The sequence below is a fragment of the Amblyraja radiata genome, chromosome 34, assembly GCF_010909765.2.
Source record: "Amblyraja radiata isolate CabotCenter1 chromosome 34, sAmbRad1.1.pri, whole genome shotgun sequence".
Classification (NCBI taxonomy): Eukaryota; Metazoa; Chordata; class Chondrichthyes; order Rajiformes; family Rajidae; genus Amblyraja; species Amblyraja radiata.
Window position 1 is genome coordinate 20,611,994 of NC_045989.1, and position 22,850 is coordinate 20,634,843.

The 22,850-nt window shown below is 45.3% G+C and overlaps 1 protein-coding gene across 2 annotated transcripts in view; it reads right to left on the minus strand.

Moving 5' to 3' along the window:
- The window catches only part of myo5c (myosin VC), a 74,691-nt gene that overhangs the window by 15,421 nt on the left and 36,420 nt on the right, over nucleotides 1-22,850 (minus strand). The window contains exons 12-32 of one of the 2 annotated variants that reach the window (XM_033050060.1): nucleotides 22,134-22,274; nucleotides 21,305-21,430; nucleotides 19,666-19,749; nucleotides 19,072-19,206; nucleotides 18,823-18,920; nucleotides 18,160-18,246; nucleotides 17,383-17,494; nucleotides 16,454-16,665; nucleotides 15,657-15,822; nucleotides 14,659-14,805; nucleotides 12,318-12,482; nucleotides 11,683-11,776; nucleotides 10,292-10,355; nucleotides 9,389-9,569; nucleotides 6,938-7,031; nucleotides 5,799-5,862; nucleotides 4,924-5,004; nucleotides 3,033-3,213; nucleotides 1,482-1,575; nucleotides 1,247-1,310; nucleotides 245-413 (exon numbers count right to left, since the gene is read on the minus strand). In XM_033050060.1, coding sequence (XP_032905951.1) covers nucleotides 245-413; nucleotides 1,247-1,310; nucleotides 1,482-1,575; nucleotides 3,033-3,213; nucleotides 4,924-5,004; nucleotides 5,799-5,862; nucleotides 6,938-7,031; nucleotides 9,389-9,569; nucleotides 10,292-10,355; nucleotides 11,683-11,776; nucleotides 12,318-12,482; nucleotides 14,659-14,805; nucleotides 15,657-15,822; nucleotides 16,454-16,665; nucleotides 17,383-17,494; nucleotides 18,160-18,246; nucleotides 18,823-18,920; nucleotides 19,072-19,206; nucleotides 19,666-19,749; nucleotides 21,305-21,430; nucleotides 22,134-22,274 — 2,559 coding nt within the window. The remainder of the gene's footprint in view (nucleotides 1-244; nucleotides 414-1,246; nucleotides 1,311-1,481; nucleotides 1,576-3,032; nucleotides 3,214-4,923; nucleotides 5,005-5,798; nucleotides 5,863-6,937; nucleotides 7,032-9,388; nucleotides 9,570-10,291; nucleotides 10,356-11,682; nucleotides 11,777-12,317; nucleotides 12,483-14,658; nucleotides 14,806-15,656; nucleotides 15,823-16,453; nucleotides 16,666-17,382; nucleotides 17,495-18,159; nucleotides 18,247-18,822; nucleotides 18,921-19,071; nucleotides 19,207-19,665; nucleotides 19,750-21,304; nucleotides 21,431-22,133; nucleotides 22,275-22,850) is intronic. The other variant, XM_033050061.1, reaches the window with a different exon arrangement.

Below are 22,850 nucleotides of genomic sequence, written 5' to 3' on the forward strand. Positions count from 1 at the left end.
GGTAACGTTTAGGGCCGAAACCCTTCTTCATAGTTTCCCAGTGGATGTGGTGGGTATGGTATCAATGCCCGTGATTAATGGCAGAGTGCCAGGGCCAACATTATGCTGAGTAACTCCAGCACTTTATGTTTTAATGCTTGGAACTCAGACCTTTTTGGTTCATTCTTCTTGTTAGACTGCTGTGCGAAAAATTAAAGCGTTTAAAAAGTTTTCCACCTATATCCACAAAGCACCCAAAACTCACCGAGTTCTCCATGGTTAACTGCGATGTTTCCTTCTGCATCTTGCTGCTGATTGTGCTATCAGTTTTTGTACGGTTCAGCAGCTGGTAATTCTCATTCTGAAGTTGTCTGAATTTTGAAACCAACTCCACATTCTCCTTTGCACAGTTATCTTTCTCAGACTCTAACAATCTATATATTGTTGACAAATTGAGAACAACATTTGTTACTGGGCTGCGGGGAATTAATGAACGCTGATATTTTCATTCGACACGGAAGTTGGGGAATTTGCTGTCCGATTTAAATAGCAAGTGATTTGGTGCTCTGGGACTTCCTAGTGTGGTTATAAATAAGGAAACAAACAGAACGATTAGCATTTGGGGCTGATTTCAGTTATAAAACAACTGAAACTATTCATCATGAAAATCGAGTTAAACGCAAGTTAAAAATACTACTGGATCTCTGTGAGTTTTTATTCTTGGCCTTGTCTCTTGTGAGTTATTGGCAAGGATCAAGCATTATAAATCATATCTCATTACATAATTACCCTTCTAGAAGGAGAAAAAGTCTATAAATTGCACTGATTTATAAGTCATACATGGAGAATAAACATGACAGCTATTCAATTTAGATTTTACAAAAGATTTCTTGGAATCCGCTCAGAAATCTCTATTTTTATTTACAAATCAAAATCGAGCAGTGGTATCGTTGAAGATTGGCTTTGACACCACTGGAGGCTTTTAATTAATACGCTGATCAATGCATTTCAGTGGGAATATCTGGAGAGCTTGCAAGCAATAGTATAATCTGAAGAAGGGTCTCGACCCGAAACGTCACCCATTCCTCTACTCCAGAGACGCCGCCTGTCCCGCTGAGTTACTCCAGCTTTTTTTGGTGCCTATCTTGAGCAATAGTATAATTTCAGGCACTTTTAGTAGAAAGACTATCTGCAGCAACTAGCATAGTAATTGATGCAAGCCAAGGTTAAGCCCTAATGAAATGCGCTAATATTAGACTTATCACACCTTCTTTGGGCGCCTTCATCTTCAAGACTGCCTTGCAAATGATCAGTAACTTCGTCCATTTTCTCTGTAAGTTGCAATTATTTGTAATTAATACACGCAAAGCTGGATTTTGTTTTGTTTTTAAAAAGAGATATTGACGACTGCAAAACTTTATGTAATTGAAGTGTAAAAAGTCAACAAAGCACAACATTAAGTTGTGCGCTTGAGATGAATGCTGTGCGGCACATATAGTCACCTTTCATTTTCACAACCTGCCCCTTCAGGTGGCTCTCAATGTCTTGTCTCTCTTTGTGGAGCTCTAGGATCTGCAGTTTGAGTTCGGGAATAACCTGATGTACACAAAAATGGTTTACTCCAAAGAACATCAATTCAATACCATCAACAACATAGATTGTGCCGCAGCTCAGTGTGATCATAAGGTCATAAGTGATAGTAGCAGAATGAGGCCATTCGGCCCATCAAGTCTACTCCGCCACTCAATCGTGGCCTCTCAGCCCCATTCTCCTGCCTTCTCCCCATAACCCCCGACACCCGTATTAATCAAGAATCTATCTATCTCTCAGCCTTAAAAATACCCATTGACTAAATACTCCACAGCCTTCTGTGGCAAAGAATTCCACAGATTCACCACCTTCTGATTAAATAAATCAACGAGCCAATGCTGGAATAGCCCTGAGAAGGAAAATAGCTCGGCATTAACGATACTGTGGAGACACTGAAACAGACTCGTTTTGTGGGTAGCACATTGACAGGGCATTCATACATTCATTCTTTACCTAGAGAGTGGCGAGCGCCTGGAATCGTTGCCAGGGATGGTGGCGGAGCTATTCAAAAGTCTTTTTAACATTATATAGAGATGGTAAGAAAGGTTTTTAGATAGCCACATGGATACACAGGGAATGGAGGGATATGGACCACGTGCAGGCAGAATTTAACGCGGACACTCTGGGCTGAGGGGCCTGTTCCTGTGCTGCTTTATGTCGTATGCTCATATTTATAAATCAATTTCTCTTTCATGCTCCCTGCATTTAAAAAAAATTTTTTTACACATGTCTACCACCGATTTTACGGCACCCTTGGTTCCAGAGCTCTTTCTGAATCAGTCTGAAGAAGGGTCTCGACCCCAATCGCTTGATTCCATTAGCCCTAAGAGCTAAATCTAACTCTGTCTATAGCTTCTGTCTATCTTCTAACTATTGTCTACAGCTCAGGCCCTTGAGTCCCCGCAACATCCTCGTTAATCTTCTCTGCACCCTTTCCAGTTTAGCAACTTCTTGTAAAGCCATATGGTTGGACACAGGCAGGAATGCTCACTGCTGCCTCATGAGACCAGGTTCGCAAACTCTCAACTAACCCAACTTGGATTTTGCTCAAAGTCTTGGGAGGGATTCACCTGCCTGGTCCCGCCACTCAAGTCCCTTGGTTGTGTGGCAATAAAATTATTTCTTTCTTCTATTTCTTGCCCAGAGTGGGGGAATCGAGGACCAGAGGACCTAGGTTCAAGGTGAAGGGGAAAAGATTTAATAGGAATCTGAGGGGTAACTTTTTCCACACAAAGGGTGGTGGGTGTATGGAACAAGCTGCCAGAGGAGGTGGTCGAGGCTGGGACTATCCCAACGTTTAAGGAACAGTTAGACAGGTAGGACAGGTTTGGAGGGATATGGACCAAGCGCATGCAGGTGGGACTAGTGTAGCTGTGACATGTTGGCCAGTGTGGGCACGTTGGGCCGAAGGGCCTGTTTCCACACTGCATCACTCTATGACTCCAAGAAGATAATGAACACACCATGTTGTCATTGGCCAGTCTTGTCATCTCCAGCCGAACGTTCTCATTGGCGTGATTTTCTTCTTGCAGCCTCTGCTGTAGCTGGGTGGTCTGCTCACAGAGATGTCCAATCTTGAAACTGAGGTCTTCGATTTCCTTCTCGTAGTTCTCCTTCTGCGACTGTATATGCATCTCCATCACTCTGTGTAAAGTGCAGGCCCACAGTAAATAGAGTTACACCATGGGAATTACAAACAGCCGCCATCGCCCGGTGGGGTATCGCCTCGGCGCAGAGGGAGAAGAGGAGGGAAGAGACAGTAACTCTAAGACTTTTGCCTCCATCACAGTGAGGAGGTGTTTGGTGAACTCACTGTGGTGGATGTTAATTTGTGTTTATTGTGTTTTGTTATTATTACATGTATGGCTGCAGGCAACAGCATTTCGTTCAGACCGAAAGGTCTGAATGACAAATAAAGGTATTCAATTCAATTCAATATAACACGAGGCATAAAACTCTCCCGGAAAAGAGCCATCCATCAAGAGTGTAAGGTCAGAAGAAGAAAGGATAGTTTAGTTTGATAGCACAGTCTGAAGAAGGACCTCGACCCGAAACGTCACCCATTCCTTCTCCCCAGAGATGCTGCCTGTCCCGCTGAGTTACTCCAGCATTTTGTTACCTATCATCTATAGTTTAGTTTAGTTTAGTTCTCCCCGTGACCAGGTCCCACAGAGAAACCCCACACAGGACCTGGTCGCGGGGAGAACGTACAAACTCAGTGCAGACAGCGTCCGTAGTCAGGATCGAACCCAGGAGTCTGGCGCTGTAAGGCAGCAGTCTGTGCCGTCCTTCTTCAGACTGATTGTGGTGGGGGAGGGTGGGGGAAGATAACTAGAAGAGAGGGGGGTGGGGGGGAGGGAGTTACAAAGTGTGTCAAATATTACATAGATATAGGTGGGGTAATTGGCAGATGTTTGGACAAAGGCTCGAGATCAAATGATTGAAAGTGTGAGGTGAGACTTCGGGAGAGGAATGGAGAGCAGGGGAGAGACAACTTTTGCCTTCCATCACAGTGAGGAGGACTCACTGTGATGGATGTTTATGTGAATTGAATTATGTTGGTGTGTGTCTTGGTTCTTTTTTTGTATGGCTGCAGAAACCAAATTTTGTTTGAACCTCATGTGAGGTTCAAATGACAAATAAAAGGTATTGTATTGTATTGTATTGTATTGTAAGGAGATAAGGATAGAAAATGTTCAAATTGTGAAGCCAGAGGAAGTAATATACGTGGGAGGGGGGGGGGGGGGGGAGGGTTTTTGAATCCAGGTGGGCCACGTAAAACAGGGGGGGGATAAGCCAGGCTAAACATCCCTCTCCTGTATCCACTTATCACTTGCCAGGCTTTGCCCTAACCCGCCTCTCTTCCAGCTTTCTTCCCCCCCCCCCCCCATCCCCACCTACAAACAGTCTGAAGACCCGAAACATTACAAATCCATGTTCTCTGTTGATGCTGCCTGGCCCGCTGAGTTACTCCAGCACTTGTGCCTTTCTTCGGTATAAATCAGCATCTGCTGTTCCTTGTTATAACCAATATTTCATTTTTGTCCAATTGTACTTGGATAAAAGCCCAGTAATGATATACAGCTGCCACAGCAGTATAAGTGTATATCAAGAAGATTATACTCTCTCCATTACCATATACTCTATGAACATTAATATGATTTGAAGCACTTTACAAGAGTCAACGCTATAAGTGTGCTGTCCTCACAATATTTACTCTGCTCTGGGAGACACAAGTACATCCATAATTGCCACATACAGATATTAATGCCATACTATTGCATAAAACACCAATAAATAAATTCTGTAGCATTATCATCATCTACTTTAAAAGGGATCTATTAATGTAATTACCTGCTTGCCCTTTTCAATCCTTCATAGGCCATCCAGAGTTCTCCGTCTTCATTCAGCTGCTCCATGTCCTCCGGACAAAGCCTTCAATTAAACAGAATTTTACGAAAATTATTTCGCAACATTTAATCATGTTTTTTTAATCAAAACACCATGTGTGTAAGAAGGAACTGCAGATGCTGGTTTAAACCAAAGACAGATACAAAAAGCTGGAGTAAAGCCCCTGCCCAACTTAGGAAACCTGAACGGAAACCTCTGGAGACTTTGCGCCCCACCCAAGGTTTCCGTGCAGTTCCCGGAGGTTTTTGTCAGTCTCCCTACCTGCTTCCACTACCTGCAACCTCCGGCAACCACCTGCAACCTCCGGGAACCGCACAGAAACCTGGGGTGGGGCGCAAAGTCTCCAGAGGTTTCCGTTCAGGTTTCCTAAGTGGGACAGGGGCATTACTCAGCAGGACAGGCAGCATCGCTGAGTTTACTCCAGCATTTTGTGTCTATCTTTGGTTTAGTTTAGTTTAGTGAAACAGCATGGACACAGTCCCTTCGGCCCACCAAGCCCATGCCAACCATCGATTACCCATTCACACTAGTTCTATTCTATCCCACTTTCTCATCCCATTCCATAAACATCAGTGGCAATTTACAGAGGGCCAATAAACCCACAAGTCCGCATGTCTTTGGGACGTGGGCGGAAACTGGAGCACCCGGAGGAAACCCACACGGTCGCAGAAATAACGTGCAAACTCCACACAGACAGCACCCGAGGTCAGATGCTGTGAGTCAGAGGCTCTACCAGCTACGCCATTGCGCCGCCCACACAGTGTTTTGCTCAAGATTCCAACATCCGCGGTCTCCTGCGTCTTGATGAAAATGTGTACCTCTTTCGTAACTCTTCACCCTCAAGGCCACCGAGGAGTTGCTGCGTGATCTCTTCCACTTTTTCTGTGAAACAGCGAGATTTAGTTTAGAGATGCAGCCCGGAAACCGGCTCATCGGCCCACCGAGTCCACGCTGACCAGCGATCCCCGTACACCAGCACTATCCTACACCAGTTTACAATTTACAATTGTTCCCAAGCCAATTAACCTACAAACCTCTTTGGGGCGCGAGAGGAAACCAGAGCACCCGGAGAAAACCCACGCAGGTCACGGGGAGAACGTACAAATTCCATGCAGACAGCGCCCGTAGTCAGGATCGAACCCGGGTCTGTGCAGCTGTAAGGCAGCAACTCCACCTATACGCCACCATGCCACCCATTATCGCAGTCGCTGCCTCAAAAAGGCTGGCAGTATCATCAAAGACCCACACCATCCTGGCCACACACTCATCTCCCTGCTACCTTCAGGTAGAAGGTACAGGAGCCTGAAGACTGCAACAACCAGGTTCAGGAATAGCTACTTCCCCTCAGCCATCAGGCTATTAAACCTGGCTCAGACAAAACTCTGATTATTAGCAACCACTTTCTGTTATTTGCACTACCAGTTTATTTATTCATGTGTGTATATATTTATATCATGGTATATGGACACATTTATCTGTTTTGTAGTAAATGCCTACTATTTTCTGTGTGCTTAAGCAAAGCAAGAATTTCATTGTCCTATACAGGGACACATGACAATAAACTCACTTGAACTTGAACTTGATACTTGTACAATTTCACAACACTGCAAGTTTGCAAAGGCTTATAAAATCGCATGCGGCACGTTACATTTGCAATTTTGCTGACTATTTAGAATCAAATAAAATGTCCAGTACCATCAGCACTACTTGCACCTGGGTCATCACCCTGAGAATCACAGCATGGACAGCATCAGGGTTTAAGTTTATCATTGCCACGTGTACTGAGGTACAGTGAAAAAGCTTTGCTTTTGCATGCAAGCTAATAAAAGTGGCACTTGCAAAGAGATAACTGGTCAATGTCCACTTTGTAAGATTGAACATTGACAACAATATTTTCTTTGGATAGTCAGTGTATATTGTACTCATTCATACAGGGACTTAAACCAGCGTTAGTTACCTCTCATTTCTTTCCTTTGATTTTGCAAGCACATTTCCAGACCTTGTTTCTTCAGTTCAAGTGTTGTGATATCCCCTTTCAGTTTTGGGATTATCTGTGGATAGATGAGTCACCTGTTAATTCATGTACACATCTGATGGTCAGTCATTGGCAGGTGTAAGTTGGCAACTGGGCCGATAGTTACTGACGTGTATTAAACGGTATGGCGTGTTCTTTAATCACATCTGATGGGGAACAGCTCACTCTCGTCACCGTTTAACACTTGTTTCTGCCTTATTTCATGGTAAAGGTGTTCTTACACTAGGTGGAGACAAAAGGAACCTCCTTTGGCCATGTTGCTATGTAGGTCATAAGGGATAGGAGTGGAATTAGGCCATTCAGCCCCATCAAATCTACTCCGCTGATCTATCTCTCCCTCCTAACCCCATTTTCCTGCCTTTTTCCCATAACCTCAGACACCCGTACTAATCAAAAATCTATCTATCTCTGGATAGAAGGTGGGCATTCTGGTCTCCATGTTATGCAAGATGTCTCTCCTGGTTTATATTTTTGTTGACCAAGACTCCGACATCCCTTCACGATCATACAGCACGGAAACAGGCCTTCCGCCCAACTCATCCCATTTGCCTGCATTAGGCCCCTATCTATCCAAACCTTTCCTATCCATGCACCTGAACAAATGTCTTTTAAATGTTGTAATAGTATCTGCTTATCTCCTTCCTCTGCCAGCTCAACTTAAACCTGAACCCCCTATCCTGGGGACTGTGCATGAACCCTATCTATTCTCCTCATGATTTTATCCACCTCTATAAAGATCACCCCCTCAGCCTCCTGAGCTCCAAGGAATAGAGTCCTGGCCTGCACAACCTCCACCTATAGCTCAGGCCCTCGAGTTCTGGTAACATCCTCGTAAATCTTCTCTGCATCCTTTCCAGCTCTCTCTCTCATCTGCATTGGACACTTATTTCTGGGTCATTTCACATTCAGGGTGAATCTTCTCTGCACCCTTTCCAGCACAGTGGCATTTTCCCTACGGCAGGGTGACCAAAATTGAACACAACACTCCAAGTTGGCCTCACCAACATCTTGTACAACTGTAAAATGACATCCCAACTCGAGTCTGAAGAAGGGTCTCGATCCGAAACGTCGCCTATTCCTTCGCTCCATAGATGCTGCCTCACCCGCTGAGTTTCTCCAGCATTTTTGTCTACCTCCCAACTCCTCTACTCAGTTAGTTGACTGTTGAAGCCCAGCGGGCCAAACACCTCTTCACCGACATACCCAGCAGTGACTCCACTATCAGCGAACCATGTGCTTGTATTCCTAGATCCCTCAGCTCTACAACGCTCCAAATCCGTGAGTAAATTCCGGAGCTTCAGCCCTTCTCTCCTCCCCGCCCATCATGTAGTATCATCCTGCATTATTCTGGTTGCCATGGTAACTGTCGCTTTAATGAAGAAGGGTCTCGTCCCGAAACGTCACCCATTCCTTCTCTCCAGAGATGCTGCCTGTCCCGCTGAGTTACTCCAGCATTTTGTGTCTATCTTCGATTTAAACCCGCATCTGCAGTTCTTGCCTACACATTTGACCATCTGTTATTGTTGCTCTGAATCCATGCGGACTCTGCATTAGCACACCGCTTCAGATGCAAAGATCCCCAGTGCTTTTTTAGTTTTCGAGATACACTGTGGAAACAGGCCCGTCATCCCACCGAACCCGCGCCGACCAGCGATCCCCACACCCCCACACCAACTCTATCCTACAGACTAGCGACACTTCACAAAAGCCAATTAGCCTACAAGACTGCCATCTTCGGAGCGTGGGAGGAAACCGGAGATCCAGGAGAGAACCCACACGTTTACAGGGAGAACGTACAAACTCCACACCGACAGCACCTACAGACAGGATCGAACCCGGGTCTCTGGCGCTACAAGGCAGCGACTGCCACAGTGCCACCCAGTGGGTGAACATTTAGTTCAGTTCAGCTCCCAAATTGATTCAAAGACATGGAATGTTGCCGTGTCGAGGCATCTAGGAGTACAAGTGCATTGTTCCCTAAAGCTGTACAGAATCTGGGTCAATTTACCAATAGTTTATAGTGTTTAGTCTAGAGATACAGCGTGGAAACAGGCCCTTCGGCCCACTGAGTCTACTGCGACCAGCGATCGCCGCACATTAACACTATCCTACACACACTAGGGACAATTTCACATTGATACCAGGCCAAATAACTTAAAAACCTCCACGTCTTTGGAGCGTGGGAGGAAACCGAAGATCTCGGAGAAAAGCCACGCAGGTCACGGGGAGAACGTGCAAACTCTGCACGAAAAAGCAGCCATAGTCAAGATTGAACCTTACTTTGCAGATGGATATTACTTGGTAATATTGCTAATACAACAATGTTTTCGAGGATCCAATCCAATTTTCAGTCCAAGGTCCCATTGTACATACCAGCGCTTCGTTAGTCAGTTCTGCCAGTTCCTTCCGTAGATCCTCGTTTGTTAAATATTCCTCGTGGACCTGCTCCTGCAGTTGCACTCGTTCCTCTCGGAGATGCTTCACTTCATCGTTCAGCGCTTCAATTTGATTCTCGTAGTCCTCCTTCTGGATCTGAAAATTGTTCTCCGATTTCCTAAAGGGAACCGAGCAGGAAAGAGCAGGATTAGCCTTGTCCACAGTTGTGAGCAAATCTCTTTCTCTTGTAATGTAGACACAAAATGCTGGAGTAACTCAGTGGGACAGGCAGCATCTCTGGATTGAAGGAATGGGTGACCTTTCGGGTCGAGACCCCTCCTCAGTCTGAAGAAGGGTCTCGGGCGAAACATCACCTGTTCCTTCTCTCCAGAGATGCTGCCTGACCTGCTGAGTTACTCCAGCATTTTGTGTCTATCTTCGGTGTAAACCAGCATCTGCAGTTCCTTCCTACATATATCCCCTACTGGAGTACATCATTGAAAGTTACAATGGTCAAGTCAAGAGTGTTTATTAATAATAATAATAATAATAATGCATGAAGAGATACGAAGATATTGCTGGTGCATATGTAGTTTATTTCCATCACCAAATCTTTAAGAACCTCAACTTTCTTTGAAATTCTCCTCAAGGTCCACTTTTTTAACCTAAGCTTTCATCAGGTATAATTTTCGTTAGTCCAATGTCTGCTTGTCTTTTTAAATTATAATTCTGATAATTCTTTTATCTTTTAAAGGCGCTACGCAAGTGTAAAAAAGTTGCTATTATTGTTTTGTAATATTTAACCTATTGTTGTACTGATTTCTTGTTGGCTGCACTTTATGTCTATTCTTGTAAACCAGCATCTGCAGTTCCTTGTTTCTACTGATACGCTCGATGTACCTTCTTTGACGTTCTTCCCTTTCCAAATTGTCAAGGTGCGTCTGTGTAATTTGATCCACTTTGTCTGTAAAAAAAAATAGAAATGATCAAATCTGCATTGTGTAGTGGTTATAGAACTGTAGAGAGCCATTGGCTCGGTTCCTATCATCAGTTTCACTAATCAGTGTAAAAAACATTGAGGATTCACTGTTACAGCAGGGACTTGATTTGCTTCTGTTTTCTATTCTGAGAGTAAATTCTGGATGAAGGTCTCACTTCAAGATCTCCTCCAGAATCCAAACTAAAGGGCCTGTCCCACTTGGGCTTCATTTGCGCGTCACGTAGACGGCGCACGAAGATTTTATACATCCCAAAATCCTGGGGCGCCGCGCGCGACACTGCCTACATCACCACGCACCATGCGAGCATAATGCGCACGTCGTGACACGTAAATGATGTCGCATAAATCACGCGCAAATCACGCCCAGGTGGGACAGGCCCTTAACTCTCCTAGGTCGCGCCAACTGCACTGTCAGAGGTGATGTTCAAAATGGTTGGTATCTATGTGCAGGTATACACCCTTTATGCACCCTTCAGTTTATTTTATTTTAGAGATACAGCGCGGAAACTGGCTGTTTGGCCCACCGAGTCCGCACCGGCCAGTGATCCCCGCACTATAACACTATCCTACACACACTAGGGACAATTTACTATTTTACCGAAGCCAATTAACCTACAAACCTGAAAGTCTGGGAGTGTGGGAGTAAACCGGAGATCCCAGAGAAAATCCACACAGGTCACGGGGAGAACGTACAAACTCCGTACAGTGAGCACCCGTGGTCAGGATTGGACCTGGGACCCTGGCAATGTAAGGCAGCAACTCTACCGCTGCGCCATCGTGACCACTGTTGTTCTTCACGCCCAAAAAGACAGACAGAAGTCATCCAACAGTTCTTGGAGGACCTAACACCTGGCACCATTAGTACTTGTGGGACGACAGGGACGACAGATGGCACAACGGGCTAAGTGTTCGGCTGGCAACCTGAAGGTGGCCGGTTCGAATCCCGCTTGGAGTGCATACTGTCGTTGTGTCCTTGGGCAAGACACTTCACCCACCTTTGCCTGTGTGTGAATGTGTGTGAATGTGTGTGAGTGATTGGTGGTGGTCAGAGGGGCCGTAGGCGCAGATTGGCAGCCACGCTTCCATCAGTCTGCCCCAGGGCAGCTGTGGCTACAGAAGTAGCTTACCACCACCGAGTGTGACTGAGGAGTGAATGAATAATGCGATGTAAAGCGCCTTGATTATTAGAAAGGCGCTATATAAATCCCATCCATTATTATTATTATTACTTGTGCACTAACATCTCTCGTGTTTGCCTTTCAAAATCTACTTCTGCAGAGAAAACCCATACCTTTCATTTCTTGGGTCTGACCTTGGTGTTGCTTCTTCAACTTCTCATTTTGGCCCCGCAGTGATAAAGTTTCCTTTCGAAGCTCCGACAATACCTGCGAGAATTTTTTAAATAAACGAAAGAATTAAGATAGCGGAACAAGGAACTGCAGATGCTGCAGTCTTGAGCTGGAGGAACTCAGCAGGTCAGGCAGCGTCTGTGGAGGGAATGGACAGATGATGTTTCGGGGTCGAGATCCTTCTTCGATGGAAGGCACGGTGGTGCAGCCGTAGAGCTACCGCATAACAGCGCCAGAGTTCGACCCTAACTACGGGTGCTGTCTTTGCGGAGTTTGTACGTTCTCCCCGTGATCTCCGGTTTCCTCCCACACTCCAAAGACGTACCGGTTTGGTGGCTTGGTGTAAATGTAAAATTGTCCCTAGTGCGTGTAAGATAGTGTTAATGCGTGTGGATCGCTGGTCAGTGCAGACTTGATGGGCCGAAGAGCCTGGTCTCCACACTTTATCTCTAAACTAGTATTAAGCTGACCTGGCGATAACTTTATAAAATAAATAGAAAGTTAAATTCTTCCGCATGCATCCCCTTGACAACAGTTAGTTGAATATGACTCGGTGTTGTTCCACAGAAATAATCACCTGCTCTGTCTGTGACTTGCTTTTCTTCATTTGATCTTCGATGAATTTCTTTTGCGTCATTGATTTCTTCAACTCTTCCTCAACTTTGTGAAATTTACCCGCTTCGCTCGAGTGAAGCGTAGACAGGGAAGTCAAGCGTTCCAGCAAGCCTTTGTTCTCTTTGCCCTGGCACCAGACACCACAGAGAGGTTCACGCATATATTCAACAATTATTTTATCAAAAACAAATTCAATAATCACCACGTATCAAACAAGACACGGAGGGGTCAAAACCGCTCAGTTGTTGAAAACATTGCATCCAAGTCATTTTAAACTTGCGCAAATAAACCCAAGTGTGCTATGTTAAGACATCACGCTACAGTCCAAAATAATTTTCTTGATATTTGCTTATGAATCACATAATAATTCTTACCTAGGGGTAATTAAGATAGATAGAAACATATAACAAACCTGCTACACAACTAATTCAATATTTCTGAAAAATTACTTGCATAATCCTACAACTGCATGGAAACAGGCCCTTCGGCTAAACTCGCTCATGAAGATCCTTCTAAGTTAGTCCCATTTGGCTGCATTTGGCCCATATCCCTCTAAACCTGTCAAAATGTATTTTAGATGTTGTTATTGTAACTACCTCCACTGGCAACTCGTTCCATACGCTCACCACTCTCTGAGTGCAAAAGCCCCTCAGGTTCCCATGAAGGCGGACCTCAGAGATTTGAGGTTGCACAGAGCTGCTGCCCCTCTGTAGCAGAGACCCGGGTTCAAGCCTGACCTCGGTTGCTGTCTGTGTGGAGGTTGCACATTCGCCCAGTGACGGCGTGGATTTCCTCTGGGTGCTCCGGTTTCCGAAACATCCCACCTCCCCCTCCCTCCCTCCCTCTACCCCCCCCCCCCCCCCCCCCACCATCAATCTCGTCAAACCACTCCAGGTTCTCCTTGAAAAGCCAAGAGTCTGTGCACAGATGAAGGGTCATCTTACATGGGTGCACAAAATCAGGAGAGGAATAGATCGGACAGGCGCACAGTCTCTTGCCCAGAGGAGGGGAATTGAGAACCAGAGGACATAGGTTTAAGGTGAGGCAGGAAAGATTTAATAGGAATCTGAGGGGTAACTTTTTCACACATAGCGTGGTAGGTGTATGGAACGAGCTGCCGGAAGAGGTAGTTGAGACAGGTACAATTGCAATATTTAAGAAACATTTAGACAGTTATATGTATAGGAAGGATTTAGAGGGATATGGGCTAAATGCAGGCAGGTGGGACTAGTGTATATGGGACATGTTGGTCAGTGTGTGCAAGTTGGGCCGAAGGGCCTGTTTTCACCTTGTAAGACTCTATGCCCACTATGGATGCATTTTCAGGGCACCCCATGAAACCATCAACACTCCACGACTCCTGCCTCTGGGAGTCAACAGGTTGTCTGCCTTCTGGGAAGAACTCCTGTCTTGGAGTCTTTAGCAGTTGCAACACAGACCTTTTCCCTGAACTACCAAAGTAACACAACACAAAAAGAATGAGTGGTGAAGAAAGCACTCGATATGGCCACCTTCACTGGCCAGGGTATTGAGTACAAGAGTCGGGATTCCATGATTGATAGGACGTTGGTTGGGCTACAGTTGGAACACTGTTTGCAGTTCTGGGCACCCCATTTATATACTTCCCCCCCATTGAAACATGCAAAATAGTGAAAGGCCTGGATAGAGTGGATGTGGAGAGGATGTTTCCACTAGTGGGAGAGTCTAGGACCAGAGGCCATAGCCACAGAATAAAAGGACGTACCTTAAGAAAGGAGATGAGGAGGAATTTCTTTAGTCAGAGTGTGGTGAACCTGTGGATTTCATTGCCACAGACGGCTGTGGAGGCCAAGTCATTGGATATTTTTAAGGCAGAGATAGATAGGTCCCTAATTAGTACGGGTGTCAGGGGTTATGGGGAGAAGGCAGGAGAATGGAGTTGAGAGGGAGAGATAGATCAGCCATGATTGAATGTGTTCAAAAGGGAACTGCAGATGCTGGAATATCGAAGGTACACAAAATTGCTGGGGAAACTCAGCGGGTGCAGCAGCATCTATGGAGCGAAGGAAATAGGCGACGTTTCGGGCCGAAGCCCTTCTTCAGACTTCAGACTGAAGAAGGGTTTCGGCCCGAAACGTCGCCTATTTCCTTCGCTCCATAGATGCTGCTGCACCCGCTGAGTTTCCCCAGCAATTTTGTGTACCAGCCATGATTGAATGGTGGAGTAGACTCGATGGGCCGAATGGCCTAATTCTGCACCTACAACTTATGAACTTATGCAATATCTGTCTAGCTTCCAGCTGGCGGGTAAACATGAAACCCACCTGCTCGTCCAGTTTCCTGTGGAGTTGTTTCACACGAAACGTGAGTTGGATGTTCAAGACAAAACGCCGTATACTTTGGTACCTGCGTCTCACCAGCCAAGCGCGGACATGCTTTTGAATTATTAATGCTTTCTGGTCTTTCACCATCTGTAACAAATATTGAACAAAGTTAGGACAACCTTCCATGGTGTCCTACATCAGCAATTGAGAAAATAAAATCTATTTAGTGGTTTCTTATATTAAAAAAAAATGCTGGGGAAAAGTAGCAATGGGTTGTGTTTAACACTCTTTGCAGGTTCTGGCTGACGAGAGCAGAGCTGTTGCAATGCCAGCTTGAGATTCAAATATTTTCTGTAGTGAATCTGCAGGTTTAGTTTAGAGGTACAGTGCAGAAACAGGCCCTTCGGCCCACCGAGTCCGCACCGACCAGCGATCCCCGCACATTAACACTACCCTACACACACTAGGGACAATTTTACAATTTATACCAGGCAAATTAACCAAAAAACCTGTATGTTCTTGGAGTGTGGGAGGAAATCGAAGATCTCGGAGAAAATCCACGCAGGTCACGGGGAGAACGTACAAACTCCGTAGTCAGGATCAAACCCGGGTCTCTGGCGCTGTAAGGCAGTAGTTCTACCGCGTTCCACAGTGCCGCCCAAACGTTCATGGAAATCCTACTTGGACATGCCGGATCTTCTCCGAAGCCTAGGAAAGTGCGAATTGCTGATCACCGCGCCAGTGTGAAGGGCTCAGATAAGGTTGCTGGTCTGAAGAAGGGTCCCAACCCTGAACGTCACCTATCCACGTTCTCCAGAGATGCTGTCTGATCTGTTGAGTTACTCCATCACCTTGTGCCCTTGTTTAGGTTGCTGATGACATAGATGCCGAGGAGCCTGAAGCTATCGACCATCCCTTTGTGCAGCCCCATTGACAAGGACAAATGGCAGACCATGTCGGAGTTGAGCGGGTTGCTCTGCCGCTGGCTTTGGTCTTACCTTCTGGTAGTGTCTCCGGGCCAGCCAGCCGCGCGTGTGGGACTGGATCACTACGATGGCCCCCACGATGAGCTGGTAACGCCGCCGTACCAAGAAGCGGCGCCAATGCTTCTGGATGATGACGACTGCCCACGCTTGCTTCAGGGTTGTGGCCGTCAACATGCGCCTTCAATGAAACAAACACATCCACTCGTTACTTGTGGAATTTCTCTGCCACAGAGGGCAGTGGAGGCCAAATCACTGGACGAATTTAAAAGAGAGTTAGATAGAGCTCTTGGGGCTAGCGGAATCAAGGGATATGGGGAGAAGACAGGCACGGGTTACTGATTGTGGATGATCAGCCATGATCACAATGAATGGCGGTGTTGGCTCGAAGGGCCGAATGGCCTCCTCATGCACCTATTTTCTATATTTCTATGTTTAACCCTAACCCTATCTATCACTCCTAATTTGAGGAACGGCGGTGCTGGCTCGAAGGGCCGAATGGCCTACTCCTGCACCTGTTGTCTATTGTCTATAAATCAAGAAAGAGGGTTAGAAATAGCTCTAAGGGCTAATGGAATCAATTAATATGGGGAAAAAGCAGGAACAGGGTAATGACTTTTGATGATCAGTCACAATCATATTGAATGACGGTGCTGGCTCGAAGGGCCGAATGGCCTACTCCTGCACCTACTTTCTACGTTTCTATGTTATAATTTTTACATACTTCTCTTATTAAATTCGTTTTTTTTTTTAATTTTGCAAATGTTTTCTAAAGCAAGCAATGAATTCATTGTAGCGGGCAGTGTTCCTACCGTATGGTACGCTCGCCTCGAACATACTGCTGTAGGATAATAGCAGCTCGTTTGAGTGTGAGGAACTTTTTTCGTTGAATCCAGCAGCGATAATTTTTCTGAATGGTGATTGATGCTGCCCTAAGCCTGTCTGCGCGGAGTTTTTCCAAATAGGCCACTTGCCCTGCTCGGAAGAAAATCTTGGTTTTACCAAAGTGAAATTGGTTTGGATCCTGCAGGGAACAAAATAGTTATCATTCACTAAAGTGAAATAGCAAAACTAAAACCCAATATGCTTGGTGTACAGAGAACAACATTGAATCGAATGGAAAGATACAGCATGGAAACAGGCCCTTCGGCCCATCGAGTCCCTGCTGGCAAAATGTGTAGGCAGGAACTGCAGTTGCTGGGTTACACCAAAGATAGACACAAAATACTGAAGTAACTCTGCCGGACAGGCAGCAGCTCTGGAGAGAAGGGATGGGTGACGTTTCTGGTCCATGAGTTACCCCAGCATTTTGTGTCTGTCTTTGAAGTCCATGCTGACTATTGTTCACCTATTCACACTGGATCTACCTGATCACATTTTTGTACCCTGTCTCTACACATCAGGAGCAAATTCCTAAGGCCCTACAAATGCACAGAGTCAGACATCACATGTTGGTCTGAATGGGGCAAGTATCGGAACTGAGATCAGTTAAGAAATAAAGTGTTGCCACAGACAAGGGTTAATACTAGGTAGACAAAAATGCTGGAGAAACTCAGCGGGTGAGGCAGCATCTATGGAGCGAAGGAAGAGGTGACGTTTCAGGTCGAGACCCTTCTTCAGAAGGAATTGGTGACGTTTCGGGTCGAGACCCTTCTTCACAAAGGAATAGAACTCCAATACTAAGAACTCCAATACTAAGTTGGATGAGAGTGTTTTAACTGCGTATCCTTTGCATACCGACCTGGATTAAACGTTGCAAGACCTCTTTGCAAATCTGTTTTTTGTCGTTTATTGCCAAATCGTGTTGCGACATCAAAATACGGTAACGGCCGAAGAACTCAAAGTATGTCCATCTGAAAATGAAATATTTACATTTGTGTTTTGCACAACTTCACTTGTTCCCCGCCCCCCAGGGTAGAGGATTTTAAAGGGCGTGGGCTGAAGAGGAGAGATTTGAGAGAGACCTCAGAGGCAGTCTTTGGAGCAGAGGGTTGTCTGGATCGAGAACGAGCTGCCAGAGGAAGCTTTAGACTTTTGACTTTAGAGGCTTTAGCGTAGAAACAGGCCCTTCGGCCTCATGCACCAGTACTATCCTACGCACCAGGGACAATTTTACTACTTTACCAAAGCCAATTAACCTACAGACCGGTCCGTCATTGGAGTGTGGGAGGAAACCAGAGCACCGGAAAAAACTCATGTGGTCACAGGGAGAACATGCAAACTCCGTACAGACAGCACCCGTAGTCAGGATGGAACCCGGGTCTCTGCCACAGTAAGGCAGCAACTCTACCGCTGTGCCGCCCTATAGAAGTGACACAATCCCAACTTTTAAAAGACGTTTGGACAGATATATGGTTAAGAAGGGTTTAGATGGATGTGGGCCAAATGTATGCAAATGTGACTAGCCCAACATGCCAACTTGGTCGGCACGGACAAGATGGGCCGAAGGGCTGGTTTCCCTGCTGTACAGCTCTGTGATTCACATAGTGATGACAGGATTGCGAAGGCTGTTGTTTACCTGGAAGGATAACTTTGTGCGCTGATCCGAATCGTCTCCAGCACGCCGCACGCTCTCAGCTGCTGGACCACTCTCTTGCAATCATATCTAAAATCACAAGTTCAGTTTAGTTTAGAGACAAAGCACAGCAACAGGCCCTTCTGCCAACCGAGTCTGCTCCGACCAGCGATCTCCCGGACATTAGCGTGATCCTACATACTAGCGACAATTTACAATTTTTACCAAAGTCAACTAACCCTCAAACTTGTAAGTCTTTGGAATGTGGGAGGAAACCAGAGCACCCGGAGAAAACCCATGCAGTCAAGTCAAGAGTGTTTTATTGTCATAAGTCCCAGATAAAACAATGAAATTCTTACTTGCTGCAGCACAACAGAATATGTAATCGTAATAAATAATATAACAAAACCTCAGAAAAAACCCCCCAATAACAGTGCAATAATAATACTTATTATTTATTTAATTAACGGACAAACTCCGCACAGACAGCACCCGTAGTCAAGGTCGAACCAGGGTCTCTGGCGCTGTGAGGCAGCAACTCTACCGCTGCGCCACCGTGCCGCCCTCAACTCACAGCATTAAACTTGAAATTGATATTTTGCTCACGTTTTTAGATTATGTAATATTTTAAATTTTGGTACCAACTTTAAGAAGTTGACAACTTACTCAAATGGGAGCTTCAAATCATTTGGCTTAATACATCGTACGTAGTGAGGGGTTGTGGCATTGAGGGTCTCCATCAGCAGATGCAGAGAACTACGAAACTGTAATTAATTTAAAATTTAAAGAGGATTAGAAAGTCAAACATTTATTTCTTATTTATTAAATAATTTAAATATAACTTAAGCAGGATTTTAAAGTTTTTTTTATTCACGACTATGTTAGAAGATCTCACTACAGAAGAAACAAATGTACCTTACTGCCGACCGTGGTCCTGTGTTGCTTGTTAAAGGATTTGAAGCCTGCTCTTGCCGCACGGACTTTAATGTTCGCATTTAGGTTCCCCGTGGACGATTCATTGTCTCGGAAGAAATTAGCCAGTAGATGGATCTGTGTAAATTAAAAAAAGCAAAGATTAAAGCAAAGGCAGCACCTCTAAAATGGTAAATATGTTTATATGTTTATTAATGGTGCCCTGTACACTAACCTACACCCACTAGGGACTATTTTACAACTTGTGAAATCCAATTATCCTTCAAAGCTGCACGTCTTTGGAGTGTGGGAGGAAACCGGAGCACCCGGAGAAAACCCCCGTGGTCACAGGGAGAACGTACAAACTCCACACAGACAGGATCAAACGCGGGTCTCTGCTGCTGTAAGGCAGCAACTCTACCACTGCGCCATTATACTGTGCCGCCCCTAATCATTAATGTATTGTGTTATTGATCATTGTATATTTATCTTTGTGTCATTGTGTTCACGGGCCTGTTAGGTTGCAGCAAGTAAAAACTTTAATGAAATACCCTTGACTCTCTTAAACTATGTTACATTACAGAGATGGTTACAAACCTTACTTTTCTTCAGTACATTGATCAGTTCTTCATACAACGTATCTCTGTTTTTCTCCAGGAATCCTTCACATTCATATTGCACCTTGTCGAAATAAGATACTACCATTATTCCAAGCCTCTAAGTAATCAAATCTCATTTTAGTTTTAGTTTTAGTTTAGAGATACAGCGCGGAAACAACCCACCCCACCCCCAAGTCCACACCGACCAGCGATCCCCGCACATTAACACTATCACATTAACAGGGACGACAGATGGCACAATGGGCTAAGTGTTCGGCTGGCAACCGGAAGGTAGCCGGTTCGAATCCCGCTTGGAGTGCATACTGCCGTTGTGTCCTTGGGCAAGACACTTCACCCACCTTTGCCTGTGTGTGAATGTGTGTGAGTGATTGGTGGTGGTCGGAGGGGCCGTAGGCGCAGATTGGCAGCCACGCTTCCGTCAGTCTGCCCCAGGGCAGCTGTGGCTACAGAAGTAGCTTACCACCACCGAGTGTGACTGAGGAGTGAATGAATAATGCGATGTAAAGCGCCTTGAGTATTAGAAAGGCGCTATATAAATGCCATCCATTATTATTATTATTATTATCGTACACACACACACACACACACACACACTAGGGACAATTTTACATTTACACCAAACCAATTCATGTACAAACCTGTACGTCTTTGGAATGTGGGAGGAAAGCGGAGATCTCGGAGAAAACCCGCACCCTCACAGGGAGAACATGCAAACTCCGTACAGACAGCGCCCGTGGTCAGGATCGAACCCGGGTCTCTAGTGCTGTAAACGCTGCAAGGCAGCAACTTTACCACTGCGCCACCGTGTTTTAGTGAAAAGACTATTCACGATTACATCAACCCGTCCACAGTTCAGTTCAGTTTTGTTTATTGTCACGTGTACCGAGGTACAGTGAAAAGCTCTCGTACAGGATAAAGACTATAATGTTTAGTGCAATTTTATGTTTGATACGTTGATGTTTGTGGAAATCATCAAGGGCAAGGCAGAGTCAGAGGCAGATCAGATAATACGATACATTCATACAATCACGCCTGACTCAAGTATAATAGATAGAGCAATGGGGAAGATACTGAGTGCAGAATGTGGTTCTCAGCATTGTAGCCCATCAGTTCAATAGACACGAAGATAGACAAAAAATGCTGGAGTAACTCAGCGGATCAGGCAGCATCTCTGGAGAAAATGAATAGGTGACGTTTCGGGTCGAGACCCTTCTGCAGTGAAGAAGGGACTCGACCCAAACCTTCACCTATTCCTTCTCTCCAGAGATGCTGCCTGTCCTGCTGAGTTACTCCAGCATTTTGTGTCTATCTTTGGTGTAAACCAGCATCAGCAGCACCTTGCTACACAGTTCCATAGACAGTGTGTGAGATGTACCATGGGGTCAAGGTAAATCGGAGAGTGCCCAAGCTCGTGGAAGGACCATTCAGAAGCCGGATACCAGAGGTGAAGACATTCCCGAGTCCGGTGGTGTGCGTTTTCAAGCTTCTGGACCTTCTGGCTGATGGGATCAGGGAGGAGGGAGGAGGAATGACCAGGGTGGGACAAGTCTTTGATTAGGTTGGCTGCTTCTCCAAGATGGTGTGGAGTATAGAGGGAGTGTATTGGAGCCACTCACCTTGTCAGCAAAGTGCTGGATGATGAAAGCCTTCCTCATCATTCTGGGCTTCTCAAAGAGAGGGTTCTTGTTCAAGTAGTTATTCTGTAGTTTCTGAAGCCAATTGTCCTCAGTTCCCTGCGGCAGCTGTGTAGACAATATGGAGAGACACGTACTTGGTGGATGGCCAACATGCCATTGGTATCTACGAAGTGCTGGAGGAACTCAGCGGGTCAGGCAACCTCTGTGGTCAGATGATGTTTCAGGTCTGGACCCTTCTTCAAACTCATGTGCTCCTGAATTCCGATCCAAAACATCATCTGCCCATTCGCTCCACAGATGCTGCCTGACCCGTTGAGTTCCTCCAGTTCTCCCTTCATGTTTGCTCAAGATTGGAGCATCTGCTTGTGTCTCCAGCAGTAATTTTACTATCAGCAGCCAGTTATGGTCTTCAATAGACAAAAATGTATTGTAAGCTGCAGCAACAACAAGAATGACCAGTGGCATCATTCATGCTCTTCCCTTTGGACATCACAGCAGTTACCTAAAGGGCCTGTCCCATGAGCATGCGACTCCATGCATCAAGCGCAACCTAACGTGGTCACTTGAGACATACGGCCTCGCAGGGCCGGTCCCACTTCGATCGCCGGAGCCGTATGGAGTTGTGTGGAGTTGACCAGGGTGGAGGGAGATGGTGGGGGGCATGTGTGCACACCAGAGTGGAGGGGGAGAGTGACGTGAAATTGGAGATGTCAGCGTTTGTACCTTTGTGTTGTGAGCTACCCAGGTGGAATATGGATTGCCAGCGTCTCTTAAACAGTCAACAATTATTTAAGAACGTCCTACTTACCAGACATTCCTCATCGAGCAACTCCAATATGCCCATCTTAGCCTCTATCAAGTCAATGCACGGCTGGTTATCGTTGAACTCTATCAATGTCCATGGGATGTCCTCCTTCATGTATTCATCTTGTTCCAGTTTAAACACATGCTGGAGAGATTAATATATTTATCAGGTCATGTGATAGGAGTAGAATTAGGCCGTTCGGCCCATCAAGTCTACTCCGCCATTCAATCATGGCTGATCTATCTCTCCCTCCTAACCCCATTCTCCTGCCTTCTCCCCATAACCTCTGACACCCGTACTAATCAAGAATCTATCTATCCCGGACTTAAACATATCCATTGACTTGACCTCCACAGCCTTCTGTGCCAAAGAATTCTGCAGATTCACCTTTAAAACGTTTAATCGTCATTTTTTAAAATATTATAGTCAGTTTAGCTTATTATTGTCACGTGTATCAAGATAGGGTGAAAAGTCTTCATTTGCATGCTATCCAGTAAAAAAAGACAACACATAAATATAATTAAGTCGTCCACAGAGCATAGATAAAGGATAAAGGATACAACAGACTATTTAAAGCATTTAATCAAGGCAAGACAAGGCAAGGCAACCTTATTTATATAGCACATTTCATACACGAGGCAGACTCAAAGTGCTTCACATAAAAACATGTCATACAATAAAATGAAATAATAAAATGAAATAAAATAGAATTAAAAGAAA